The sequence below is a fragment of the Argiope bruennichi genome, chromosome 4, assembly GCF_947563725.1.
Source record: "Argiope bruennichi chromosome 4, qqArgBrue1.1, whole genome shotgun sequence".
NCBI classification, from domain to species: domain Eukaryota; kingdom Metazoa; phylum Arthropoda; class Arachnida; order Araneae; family Araneidae; genus Argiope; species Argiope bruennichi.
In genome coordinates, this window is record NC_079154.1 from 1,562,652 (window position 1) to 1,577,496 (window position 14,845).

Consider the following 14,845-nt stretch of genomic DNA (forward strand, 5'->3'; position numbering starts at 1 on the left):
GCCGGCATGTTTCGATAAAACAGACTGTTATATTTAGAGAGCATTATCAAGCTACAACATTTCGATCTAAAGGTTCGAATCTTATTTAATTATTTACAGATTGATCCACAAATATGCTGCCACAACAAACTTTGTGCTAGAATCTTTAGATTGTGTAAGAAAGTTTTGTAGGTTTTTAATTATTTTATCTGAAATTACTTTAGGGGGTAACTCACAAACGAAAGTTTTATTATTTCTATTTTTCATACTATTTGTTTCGTTAGAAATTAAATCAAAGTAATCTATTTTGGGGACTTGAGAGTAAAAAAAGGTCCTGCAGATATTTATTTAACTCCCCTTTCCGCCAGAGACAAGCAAGAATCATTTGTAAGCAGCTTATTGCTATATCAAAGTTTGGTATTATCTGAAAAAGGTAATCTTTTTCATTCATATCCTTTCATCCAACAAGTTATTATACTACTTGATATTCTTCTTCTCGAAAGGAGAAAAATAATGCGAAATTTTGATTAAAAATCATGTTTTATTTCTGACACTTCTTTCTAGCGATTCCTCTATAGAATATCACATTGTTCGAAGAGAACAAAAAGTGTTATTTGAAAAAAAATTCTGAAGCATCAGACCATCCTCAGATTCTGTGCTGTCACATTGAGTTGCGAATTCCTAAATTTTCTCCTAAAGGAGAATGAATGGAATCATATATTTGACTCCTCTTTTGAAAATTGAAAGAGGAGAGAGAGTAGCACTGACACTACTTTCGTCTCATTTTATGAATACAGAGACCTTTTATCTTGGCTTTTCCATTTTTTGAGAGAAAGAAAGAAATTGGAAAAAAAAAAAAACATTTTTTTTAAATGCAGTAAATAGCTAATGCACCCTTTTCGAAAATGACTTGCTGACCTCCCTCACAAGTGCCATTCCAAATCGAATATGAAATGAGTAATGTGAGCTACAGAGAGTAGCTGCGAAATGAAACATTTAATTAAGACAAAAAATATGGCGTGGAAATATTATAAATGATCAGATCCTATTGCGATCATTTACCCAAGAGAGGCGTCGTTGTCTCCCCAACGGAGGAGAGAAGCGCTCTGATGATCCTCTCAAATTTTCGGCAAATCTTCTAGTGGAATGATGGCACGTACCATAACCAGGGGAAAAAAATGTATTCAAAATCTTCAGCGATTTTTTTTTTTTTTTTTTTTTTTGCACAGTTCAAAAGAAATGATGATTTTCACAACTGAAAAAGTGGCTCACACATCTTCCGTGCTCTTCATTAGAGCTATTTTAAATTTAACTCGGATTCAAATCAAGAACAGAATAGAATCTGAAGATGGCGTATCATTTATACATTTCAGCATTTTTTTAAATATTATTTTTCTTATTACATTCATCACAAAAGTTTTCATTTACGAATATTAAAGAATGAGTGTTATATTTAAACATGGGAAAAACGTTTCATTTAAATGTTTACAAACAGATAGAACTGTTTTGTGCCCATTCCGAGGTATCCAATGATGTATTTCACATTACAAAAAAAAAAGGTCTTTTAAATGATATTAAATAACAAGTTTTTAATAAAATGTATGCTTCGTTCAAAAATGTGATGAACCGATTCATAGCAATAATGTCCCAATAATATGAGTGCAGCAAAATTGGGTCTTTTGGATGCATTTTATCAAGCTTTTTTACTATATGATGCAAATTTCATTTTTTTTCTTCATCTGTTGCTAAATATTCCAAAGATCACGATGCTTTGAAATGTATGTTGAATCAATGTAGGGAGCATATCATTTTTAACCATTAGAAATATTCTGCGATTTCTTTCGGAGGCTCCTGTTGGTGCTGGTGCAGTGCGAGGAATTTTTATCATTTTGTAAAATGCGTCAAGAAATATTTTCGGTTGAGACGCATTTTGCTTCCTTCAAAAACGCGATGCATCTGTTCGATTTTTGAATATTGTGATTTGCTTCAGTGCAATCAACTCAAATCAAACGATATCTCTTCTCTTCAAAAATGTTTGCTGATTTTGGCTTTGACGCTTCAAAGAATGCAGTTATCCATTCGCCTCTGCAAATCTCCTAATACATGGGACGAAATATAGAAAAATGGTCAATAGGGAGAAAAATCGAAAAAATTTATATTTGTGTAAAATGTTCACCACCAGATTCCCCTCCTAACGGGCGCTTATTTCTATCCGTATTTTCTTATTGTGAAAAGATAGAAAAAATTCTTTCTCAACTTCAAAATCATTGATGTACATCGATGAACATGAACAGCCCTGATACTACTGATCATTTATCCCTTATTTTCTTCTCTTCTCACACATGTGATACTTAAGTTTATTTAAAGTACACTTGCATTTTGTTCTCCTGTTTTCTTTTCTTTTATGCATATCTTATCTCAAGTTTCAAAACGGTGCGTGGTATTTCTTATTTAAAGGTATGTTAATAATTCTTTTTTCCTTTCTTTTTCCTCGTCTCGTTTTTATGTATATGGTATTTTTGATGGAACAATACTGAAAATGGGACAATCGCCTCAAGGATGCCCGTTGAATGCATCAGCTTTGAACCAATGCAACAGCGCCATCTATCGAACATTCTCTAAATCAGCCATCTCCGACTGATCGCCCGACTGATAAGTTTTTTTATGTCATTGCAGCTCTTAGTAGTCGTCCAATCGACTGCGGAATGGATGATATCTTTGCTACAGACGACAGACAAATGGACAGAAAGCGGAAAGATAGACATAATGCTAAAAAAATGCGTTTTTCGAACTCTATGAGATCTAAAACACGGCAGTTCCTCAGAATCTAGTTCCAATGTTTTGACGATTATAATTCTTTCTTTAAACTTCGTATACGAGAAAGTAACAAATCGAAAAATAATGATTCATTTAATTTAGAATTGTTTGTAGTACAGAACTGTATACTTGGTATATTCAAGCATTTCACTATTCCTTCTAATGGAAAAATTAATTCAAGTTCTTATTTGAAATGTGGAACTTTTATTTTTCCACATGCAGGTTAATAAAATTGGAAATTTTTACTTCGAAGTTTTTTGCAAATAACTTAGAATTCATAACTTATAAATTAATTTCAAAATCAAAATTTTGAATTTTTTTAAAGTTTCTATGAAGGAAATCGACACTGAGGATATATGTTCGATACCTCTGACCGTTGTTTGAGCGAGATCTTTTTTCAATCTTTTAAAGGTAATATACATATCACAAAAGTTTATTAGAAGGGCAGAAACAGAAAATAAAAACACATTTATTAACTTTCATAAAATTTAAAAAATGGCCATACATTGAAGTTTCCAAAAACTGATTTAAATAGAACACCTTTGACAGTTAAACAAAGTTGCCTTCTTGCGCATATGTCAACCATAATACTTGCGAGTATGTCATAAGTTCCATCACATGTAACATAAAAAAGGCTTTTCGAAGAATGTGTACTGACAAAGTCAATCCATCCTTTCGTTTAGACATAATGCTGATCAAAATAACTGGATATATCAGTCAACATATTGTTGGACAAAATAGAATGAACCAAAGAGTTTCTAAACACAGAAATACAAAATACATTTATTGAAATTTTCACTGATGATGAACCTCTTGTGCAAAGAAAATTTCTTTACCCTTCAAAAAGTGCTTTGAAGGTTTATTTTTCTATCTCGATTAAATTAACTTTTGTCTGTTCAAATTGCATTTCTCAGAAAAGAAGGTTTTGACTTTTACAGAAGGTAAATCTCAAGGAAAATCTAGACACAGGTCGTGTAATAATTGTATACCGAAGGAATGCCAATTGTCATGTTGAAATTTCTCTATAGCGTCGGTTTTGGAATGTTGATATTTGAATTGAGTGTCCGTATACTGGTGTGAGGGTAATTTGAAAAATAAGGCAACATTTCTGAATCGCACGAGTCATACCTACCTGTTCATCTTCTGGAAAGTGAGGATCCTGTTCGTTTGTAATTGCTTAACATACAGTAATAGTAAACATACTTCTTAGAACAATCCCGGGAATTCGGAAAACGGCGTTTGTATTCTTCTGTTATTGGCCGATGCGATGACATACAGTATAAATCGTCACCAAATTCAAACCTTCCTTGTTGCTGAAATATTTCATTCTTTTAGAAAGCACACAAATGAGAGCAAAGATTTTATTTTCTTGCTCGACGTTCCAACACTTCTCTGAGATATCGTTAACGCTCAGTTTCTCAGACTCGTCTTCCTTCTTTTATGAAGTCAAAATTGCGACTGTCGACCAAAGAAAGTGAACAACATGAAGCGTGATCAGCGAATTTCTCTGAAGTCGTGGTGATTGGAGGATGTATCACTAGACAAATATTTGAATATGACAGTTTCTTTGGTCTAATAATAAATAAATGTTTTCTTCTAAATAAATGCTTCTTTCTAAATTTGGATTCATCCCTCTAAATTTGAAAACGAGCCTATTTCTGCAAATTTTGTTTATAGAATTGTGACACTTTGTGTGTGATACATGACTGTAAGAAAATTATTTTACTAATTGACACTTATACATTATGGAGAAAAGATAAAAAATTTCATTTTTTAAAAAATCTTTTTCTGAAACACTGAACTTAAAACACTGAACCCAAAGTGTTTTCATACAATTGCCCAACTTATTTAATGAAGCTTCGTGTTTGGAAATATATGCCTAGGTACAATATTTTGAGAAATGAAGTTTGTTTTACTTTTTGAAGAACCCTTATATTTCATTTTGGACTTAATTCGCAAAAGGATTATGTCTTAATAAATGTAAAAATAATGACATAGGGCCTTGAAAATAAAATCTTTTATCATACAGAACAAACAAACGAGATCTAACAATCGTTGCTTTAGACTATTCTAAGAAGCTTAAACAACCACGAAAGAGACGATGACGAAACATTATCACGAATTAAAAATAGCAGCACGAGTGCAGTTTTTTTTTTTTTTTTTTTTTTTTTTTTAATCAAGGGGAATCGAATGATCAAAAAACTGTTTAAAGGAAAATGCTCTGAAAAATCCTCAGCAGAACTGGATAAAATATAGTCTCTCTTACAATTACTTCGTCATTTTTCAATTTTAGAGAAACCGGGATCGCAGCATACGAAACGCGTTCGCTTATATAATCGTCTTGGATGTAAAATTCAATGCAACCATATCTGATTACTCATAAAATTAGTTCATGGATACGATTTCTCCTATTTTGTTTCAATTCGATACATTTTATATAAATGATTTGTTTTTAGCTAGACAATTGAAATTAGGAATACAGTCTGTAAACCAAATTTGTATATTTCTGTCAAATTTTGAGCAAACCCGTTCAGAAGAAGTCTGTCTGATTGTTCGAATATATGTTAACACTATAACTACAAAACGAAGCGAGGTAGATAGATGAAATTCAGCAGACAGATTTAATATTTGAAGTGAAGATACGTGTCGAATTTGGAGTCAAATCCAAAACTAGATTGATCATCTGTCCATATGTATTTCAGGAAACTTGTAAATGCGATAACTCAAAAAACATAATGACTTAAATATATTAAATTTGGCACGAAATTTTGTAAAAGTGCAGTTTTGTGTCGCATTTTTATTTCAATCGGTTTGGAAAAAATGTGTCGAAATCAAGAATACGATTTTCGGATACTATTAACCACATGGCAGAGATTTATCGCCAAAAAACTCGCCAAGAATCATTCGATATATTCACTAAAATTGCTAAATGCACACCAAAGGAAAAACCTTTGGGCAAATACCTTTATTAAGGAGCATGCGAGAAAGTTTTGCGGAGGGATTCCTGCTGGTTTTTCTTTACTTTCTTTTCTATTATTTATTCTTTAACTGAAAAAATAAATAAATGTATTTTACTTTCTGATAATGCTATACTACATTCACTCTACATCATGGCTACATGGTAAGCACATGTTAGTTATCTACATGTTATCTCGTCTCTTTTTTCCTTCTGGCCACCAAATTAAATTGGAACTGTAAACCAGGCGTCAGCTATGATTTATTCAATTATTGAGAGAAGATCTAGAATTCATTGCAGATTAGGATTAAGTGAAGATTAGTCTGCACCAGCTGTTTGTCGCCACTATTGCAACCCATCGGAATGCTTTTCTAGCAACCGTAATGCTGTTTTGTTTGCTACTTTTTGCAATGGTTGAGTTGTACATAAATGAAAATTATATTATGAAAACTGTTATGAAATGAAACTATATTATGAAAAATGTTAAATTAAAAATATTAAAAAATTATCGATTAAAGGTTTTAATTTTGTTCTTTATTATAATTAAAATTTATTAAATAAAGAAAGTTAAGCTTATAATTAAAAGTTATTTTCTTCTTTCTTTTTTTAATGTGAATACGAACAGAAAATATTTATTCTTTTGCAGTTTTTAATGGTCAGTATGCGCTTTAAAAAATCGCCTGCATTTTCACTTTAAAAAAAAACGGCTGCAAGGGAATTCTTCGCAGTTCTCGTAATTCTTTTGGTGTTCTAACGGTTGGTTTCCTTCAAAAATTGTTTTGTCGGGAGTATTTCGAACCTGTAGAATGAATGAAGGGTGAGTTAAATATGCATATATATATATATATATATATATATATATATATATATATATATATATATATATATATATATATATATATATATATATATATATATATATATATATATATATATATATATATATATATATATATATATATATATATATATTTCACGAATTGATGAAGTTACGAAAGGATGCTTGTTTGAAATTTTGTATGGAGAATGTTCCGATTGCTCCTTTCTCCGCTCTTTTTTTTCTTTTGGTTATGTACTGTTTCTGTTATCCACACAGTCTTAATGTTCAATGTGCTAGCGAAGCTAGCTACAAGGTTCCCGCTCCCGCTGCTAACGAAGCCGTAGGATGTTTTTTTTTAAGTTAAAAAAAAACATGCCTTCGGCATCTGTAGAAGGAAAGTATGGGGGAAAAAAAACAATACTTATCAGTAAAAAGTAATAATTATATGGCAGGAAATGGTAACCGTAACTGTTCTGCGGAAGTATTTGTTTATTTTCTCCGCCATCTTTATTGGCGACTTGGCATTGTTGGCGCAGCTGGGTGCACACTAAAATTCCCTTTTACCGCAGATTATGAAATGATTCTTAAAATACGAAATGTTGTGCATTCTGTTCGGTAATGCGATTCTATGTTCTTTTTCCGTATACTTTGTAGTTTTAGTACATTTATTATTATACATGTAAAATAGAATTATCTCCATTTCTTTTATTTTTCTTCGATAATGTCATTGGAACGGAAAATCCTTTTTCTGTCATTGTGACAGCTGCAAAAATTTGATGAAATGTTTCATGAGCCATGGGCGAACTGTTTGCAAAATAAACTATCTGGGACGCATTTTATTTGATAAATTCGACATTAAGCATATATTTTGGCTGAGGATGAGTCAATGGAAAAAATTAATAGTTCTATGCTGGTAATATAATATAAAATGAGCAAGTGAGAAATGCAGACAAATGAAGAACAATTTATTTAAATATTATAATTTATCAGTTGAAAGCAGAATTTTGAAGGAAAGGAGTTCATTCGTCAATTTTGATTTCATTGAATCTAGTTTTGATTTCGAACTACCAGCGACTTGACTAAAGCCGTGAGCTCTTGGACATGGGTACTCACTTGCTCCGCTTTCTTATCTATCTTCTTGAGGCGATCCTCTAATGCGTTGAACTGGGCAGCTCTCGTCTGTTCAGCAATTTCGAATTTACGACAAAAAGTGTCGAAATGGTTCTCCCTCAAAAACAAGGTGGTGTTCTTTATCTCATTCACCCTCATCAGCAAATCCCTGTTCTTCTTCTGAATGGACATCAGGTAAGCTTCGCGGTTTTTCCCCGTTTTTCGCATTTTTTTATCGTAGCTTTCCATCGCTTTCGTTTTGAATCTTTTAATGAAGGTGTTCTTGTTCTTTTGAACTTCGAGGACGCGATTTAGGCGCCTGGAACGCATGTTTTGCTCCTTGTATAACTGAGACAATCTCCTCTGTTCGGCGGCCTCCAATTTGTCCTCTATTTCGGACAGAGAGAGATCTTTCTTTGTTGGAGACGGAATTACCTTTCTCATTCGTCTACTGGGCGAATCCGAAAGAACGACGTCGAATTTCAGTCCACCTTTCGCTTCGGTGAAGCTCTGCATGTCTGCGTCAAACTTCCCCATGGCACAACTGTGTTTAATTTTTAGAGGATAACGCATTTAAAAATGAGGTATCAAGTAGGCTAACTAACACAAAGTAAGGAACCGAAATTTGAAATAGTTTTTAAACATATATTGCCAAATTTTATCTTAATTTTTGTAATTAAAAAAGATTGGCATGGAAATAGATAATTTACTATAGTATTAATATTTTACTACGCTACTAAGGCCTGGGCTCAAATTAATTTCAAACCATGTCGCGGGAGATAAAATGCATTTCATACTTTATAAATTTAAAATCTCTAATTTAATATTATGCATTTCTGGGTCTTATGAGATTCGAATTTAATATAAAATTATTCCATTTACAGTAATCTCTATACATAAAACGCTAACGTGTGTGACACAAAAAGCGCTGTTATTATTTATTGTCGAATGGCAACAGTCAGATATAAACAAAGCATTATACGAATTTCAGACTACTTACTGAACGTTGTTGCAGCTGCATTGATCAGAGTGCTTCGTGCAAGTAATTCAGATGAGCTGCAAAACTTTATTAGAAATTGTCTGGAGAAGATTCGACTAGACCTTAAAGATAGCAAATGGATGAAATGATCCTTGATCCGAGCCAATGAAATTCACTCGCGTCATCATGACGTCAGAAAGAAAAAAAATACGAGAAAAACAAACAGAAGACTTGGTTGTGAGCATTATTAAGTCATAATGGGAATAAATATACTGTATTATTGAACTTATTTAATAATAATGGTATTTTATATGAAATTTAAGACATTATTTATATGAAAAATATGATGCTGAAAAAATTCTGGCCCAGCAAAATAATAGGCTTTAGATTTATCACCCATGTCAACCAAATCATCAATTAATTTTGGCTTAGCTGAAATTTTTAGTGTATATAACTTAAAATATTAATAATTTTTGGCTCCATATCGTAAAGTTTATAATAATTTTTTTTAAGTTTATAAGTTTTAACTTATAATGTTAGACTACTTTTAAAATAAATACTGTCATACTTTGAGAAAATGAGTTTAGGAAAGAATAGCAGTAGCAGTAACGAACCATTAATATATTAAAAAGGATTCCCAAATTATTAACAATTACTGAAATCGGAACCGGCAGAATGGATGAAGGGTGAGTGGAATATATTTTTTTACGAGTTGATGAAGTTGGGAAAGGGATGTTTGATTGAAATTTTGCATGGAGAATGTTCCGATTGTTTCTTTCTCCGTTCTTTCTTTTCTTTTGGTAATGTATTGTTCCTGCTGTCCACACAGTCCTTATGTTCAATGTGCTAGCGAAGCCGTAGGATGTTATTTTTAAGTTAAAAAATTCTGCCCGGTGCTTTCTACAGATGCCGAAGGCATCTGTAAAAGGCAGTCTTAAAAAAACAATACTTATCAGTAAAAAGTCCTAATTATATGGCGGGAAATGATAACAGTAACTGTTCCGCGGAAGTATTTGTTTATTTTGTCCGCCATCTTTATTGGCAACTTGGCATTGTTGTACCTTTGTACCTTTAATTGTAACTTTAATTTCAGTTTTGTGAACTTACTATAAAAAGAGTGCTGTAAAAATTTAATACTTTTAAGTATCTTGGCCACAAAAATGAAGCATCTTTGTGTTTTTTGGCATATACTTTTGTCTGTCTTGTAATTATGCACCGTTTTTATTGAAAGATATGCACATCTTTCAGTTTAATAATGCCATATACTCATGTTTACCGCCAAATCCGTTTTTTTTTTCTTTTTGACGTCATGATGACGCACGATTTCGAGTGAATTTCATTGACTCGGATCAAGTATCATTTCATCCATTTACTATCTCTAAGGTCTAGTGAAGATTCGCTCCAAAAACTCTTTTCAATCAGAGGAAAGAAGATGTAGAAGAAATCAAGAAATAACCTTCAAACAGAAAATTTATTCATACTCAAAAATGAGCATAATTATCACCAGATGGGTAATCGCTATGACTTGCCCGTGGAAATTGTCTCGCCAAGATGATCTTTGCATTGTCTTACTATTCAAAAACTTATCTTTTTTAAGTATATCAACTCCATTTCCCCACAATTTTTTCTCTTAGTTTTTACAATCAGTAAAAAGGCTTTTAAATAGTATGATGGAAATCAAACTCATCCATCCAAACATTCAATCGCGTATTTTTAACCCCGAAGTAAGATTTCCACTTCCCTTTTTATTTCGTAATGTATACACTTTTTAATTTAATGGAAATAGTTTAATTTGAATACAAATTAGAATTTATGTCTTTTATTTAACAGCCTAAGCGTGCAATAGCCTCATGCTAGTCCACCTAGCATGGGCGGACTAGCATGATGGCTTGCATATCCTAAGCTATTATTGCAGATAAATCTATTAATGTCTCTTTTATAAAGTTATGTGGTATGATTGAGATGGAAATAACTGAATTTTCACTTTTAAAATTCTACACATTTTATACAATTCGTGCTTTCGTTTTCTTCTCCTGTCCACCATGTCGTTATTCTGTGCTGATATTCTAGGCTCGGGTAAATAGTTTATTATTTTATTTTATGACGTTTAAATGAAACTATTTTTAATAAATGATCAAGTTGCCCAAATATATATATAATGGCGAAATAATGTATATTGAAATAAAATATCTAGGTAATAGTGATATTAATCAAGATAGAACAAAATATTATATTGTCTTTGCTGCTTTAAGAAAAATGCCTCAGGTTTTACTGTCGTTATATTGTCGAATCTTTCTCAAGGTGATAAATAAGGTATTTAAAAAAATGCTTTGTCCATCAGATTAGCTGATACCAAAGAACAGAATTAAAACAACCTGTTGACAGATCTCGAAATAGGCAATAAAAGGCCAATTCATTTTTGTGGCAAATGAAAAGCTTGGCGGAAAACTCTATTTCTGATAAATTATTTAAAATCTTTATGGCTACAAAAGCCAGTCGACTGAAATAAATTAAAAACCGTTGCAAACAGAAATAGCCGAATGAACGATACAATTTAAAGAATTCTCAAAAAGTACTAGATCATACAGCCGATCAATAGAAAGTAGGGGGCGATAACAGATCCAAATAAGATTGGTGTGAATTTTTCTGGTTTAAAACAAAAAACAAAAGAATAATAAATCATCGAATTCTTGTTCTTTTGATCTTAAATAGTTTTAAACTTTTTGGTACCAAAACGTTAAAATTAGATCTTTTACTTCGCTGTCAAATTTCACTCATCAGTGAAAATAGCAAAGCTTTCATAGGTGCAGATTTTTTTTGCAAAAATTTGGTTTATTTGTTATCCTGAAATGAAAATGCCTAATGGATCCTTTAACAACGCTATCATCATAAAAAAGTGAAAATATTCTTAAGCCTTTCTCTTATCACAATAGCTTAATCAATGTACCCTATCTAATTTGCTTCATGCATTTAAAAAAAAAGCTTCAACGTTCATTGATTAAAGATTCCAAACATAAAGTTAATCACCTTATAATAAATAGTGATTCTCCTCTAACATCAAAAGTTCGACGATTATTACCTGACACGCTCAAAATGGCTAGAGCTAAATTTGAATACGTTTTAGAATAGGAAATATGCAGATCTTCAAGTGTCCTTGGGAAAGTCTTTTTGTATCTAGTGCCGAAAAAATCTGGTAGTTGGAGGCTCTGTGGGAATTACAAAGCCCTGAATATAGTTGCACAGCCAAACAAATATTCGCCTGGCGTCCTGGCTTAGGGGTAGTGCGTCTTCCCCGTGATCTGGGCGTCCTTAATTCTAGTCCCGGTTTGGTCATAGTTGTTCTTTCGTTGTTCTATGTGTAAATGTGCCCACCTGTAAAAAAGAGTCGTGCAAACGAATGAGTGATGCGTGAGTAGTAAAGTCGTACTCTTGGCCCTAGTTGGCATTACTAAAAAGAACAAGAGACGCTTCCCCACCGGTTTAAATCGCTATCTTCGTAACAGCGGGCTTGTCCATGGCAAGTGCCATTAGAAACAACAACAAATATCTTATTTCTCGCTTGCATGATCTCACTTATAATTTGCATGGATGCACAATATTTTCAACTTTTGGCTTAAAAAGTGCCTACTATCAAATACCAGTGGAGATAAAAGTCATCTGCATTCCTTTTGGGTTAAACGAATCCACTAGAATAACGTTTGGACGTGCAGCATAAATCTTCCAGCTTCTTTGTGGATTACATTTTTGATTTATCTGTCTTTCTGACATCCGCATTGTGTCTAGGGATGATGCTGAACATCTTGGACAAGTCTGGCTGCGAGGGATAAAAAATGCTTATTTTCTCAATTCGAAGTAAATTTTTTAGGTCATGAATTGCCATAGAATTGATCAGAGAAAGAATGAAAACCATTAAGCTTCTTGAAACTATAAAGGAATTACGAAGTTATTTAGGAATAATCAATTTTTATTTTCAATTTATTCTTAATACTGCAGAAAATCAAATATTTTGCATGAGTATTTAAATGGAAGAGAAAACAAGCTTTTAAGATTAAATCATTTTTAAGATAAGAAGAGTGAATAGAAGAAGCTTCTCCACAACAGTGAGCAACAGCTATGCACCGCAACGGTGCGAAGTTTCTCCCTCAGAAGATGAACGCATTTCCTTAATAGTTGATACGAGTTGTACTACAGCGTTTAGAAGATGGCGTTTGGAAAACCCCTTGATTTCTTTTCAAGAAAGCTGACTGAAACTCAAAAACGATACAATTCTATATGATAGAGAATAAATACTCTTCATAGCGGTTGCATATTCTTTGCAAAAAACATCTCAAACTTTATTTTGGAGAGTAGAAACTTACTGTTTTCACAAACCATAAGCCACTGCTTTATGCTTTCTTTCAGAAATTAGAGAAAGTAAAAACAAATACATTGCCCGTGACAGCAAAATCACCTTGAATATATTGAGCAATTCACAGCTGACATCCAGACAACATTATAGACGATACATTATCTATAAGAGACAATGTGTCGGTTGAATATTCAATAAGCACTTGAATAATAAATCAGCACTTGATTATAGAGCCATTTCTAAAGTCCGGGAAACAGACAAAGAGTTAAAGAAAATTATTTCTTCCCAGAATTCTTCACTAAAATTAGGAAAAATTTCTGTATTTGGTTCCATCTACAACATGTTTTGAGTTCATTTTATAAAAATATAATGACTTTATTCACCAGGAGCAGTCAGGAAGATCATTTTCAATAACGTTTATTATCTTGCACATCTCGGAATCCAAATTGTAACTAAATTATTGACATCCAACTTTATATAGCCATTCATAAATAAAGATGCAAGGATTTGGACTAAGAGTTGTCTAAAACGTTTAAAATGGAAAAGTTTCGTGAGAAACACAGATTTCTTTTCAACAATATCATAAAATCAGTAAACGCTTCACAAAAATCAATTTAGATATTGTTTATCATTAAGTGAGACTGACTGTACATAAAATATCAGAAAATACAAGAAAAATTAGATTCACTTAATAAACTACATTCCTTCAAACAAACTGGTAAGTAGAAGACATGAAATCCACTTGCCAGCGAAAAAGTTTCACCACTGACATATTTCTTTCCTCACATGAAGGGGGTGGGGGGTTTATGTGGTCTATCTAGTGAACAGAAGCAAATCTACTTCATTTTCATTTTTATAATTCCATGCATTTTATATAATTTATTCCATCCTATTCTGTCAGCCATGTTGTTGAAAAATAGAAAAAAAAAATTACAAATCATATTTTAGAGGCCAGCAAAATGGTGAATCTATGATTGTAATGTATAAAAAAATAAACAAAATGTACCTTTTCCGTGAAAAGCATAACATATATATATAGAAAAAGAAACCTGCCCGAATAAAGACTATCAAAAAATGTATACTTTTAAAGAAAACAGCATCGTTTTTACGCTGAAGTGACCCACCGAAAAATACACTCTCCCTTTGTGACCCTTCACTTTTTTGATACTCTTGAACATAAATGGTGCATAAGATCCGTCAATTTCCTCACCGTCGCACCGAGACCAGAAACTTTCATTTTTAAATGTCTCGTGTAGGAAGTGTAGAGGAAATACTGTCATTGTCAAAAATTCAAACTCGATATTTTGACATATCTCCCCGTTTTAAATCTCCCTGAATACGAAAAATATATTTTTAGCATTGAATACGATGACTCAAAAACACTTTGAGCTAGATGAATGAAATTTGATATATGGACATACAACCACATCTGCTTATGTCGAACACATTTTGAACGAAATCCATTCAAAGAAAGGTTGGCTGGCTGACTGTTCGATGTAAGTCATTCCATAACTATAAGATGCTAAAGGCTATGTGGATAAAATTTGGTACACAGGTTTAACATCTAAAATATAAATTTACATTTCAATGTCAAATATTGAATGAAACCTATCAAAAGATGGATTGCCTATCAGTCTGTATTTTAACAAGCACGTTCACGCAGTCATTTAAATCAATGAAATTCAGTGTGTGATCTTGCAAGTACATGATTAGTTTTACTTCCAGTTTTGGTGTCGATTAGCTGAAAAAAAATAATAATAAATAAAAATAATAATCACATAGGAAACCCAGGTAGTCATTCAGGATGTCTGAATTCAACTAAAGCAAAATGTTTTG

General features: G+C 32.3%; 1 protein-coding gene across 1 annotated transcript; it reads right to left on the reverse strand.

Annotated features, from left to right (window-relative positions):
- Nucleotides 1-7,619: 7,619 nt before the first annotated feature.
- On the reverse strand, nt 7,620-8,198 carry LOC129965627 (stathmin-like). Its single transcript, XM_056079687.1, has one exon. It carries the CDS (start codon nt 8,196-8,198, stop codon nt 7,620-7,622), a length of 579 nt encoding a protein of 192 aa, XP_055935662.1.
- Between the last annotated feature and the right edge of the window lie 6,647 nt (nt 8,199-14,845).

What these genes read in the sequence shown, in the direction of transcription:
- LOC129965627 (XM_056079687.1), bottom strand. Translation starts at nt 8,198, where the DNA reads ATGCAGAGCTTCACCGAAGCGAAAGGTGGACTGAAATTCGACGTCGTT.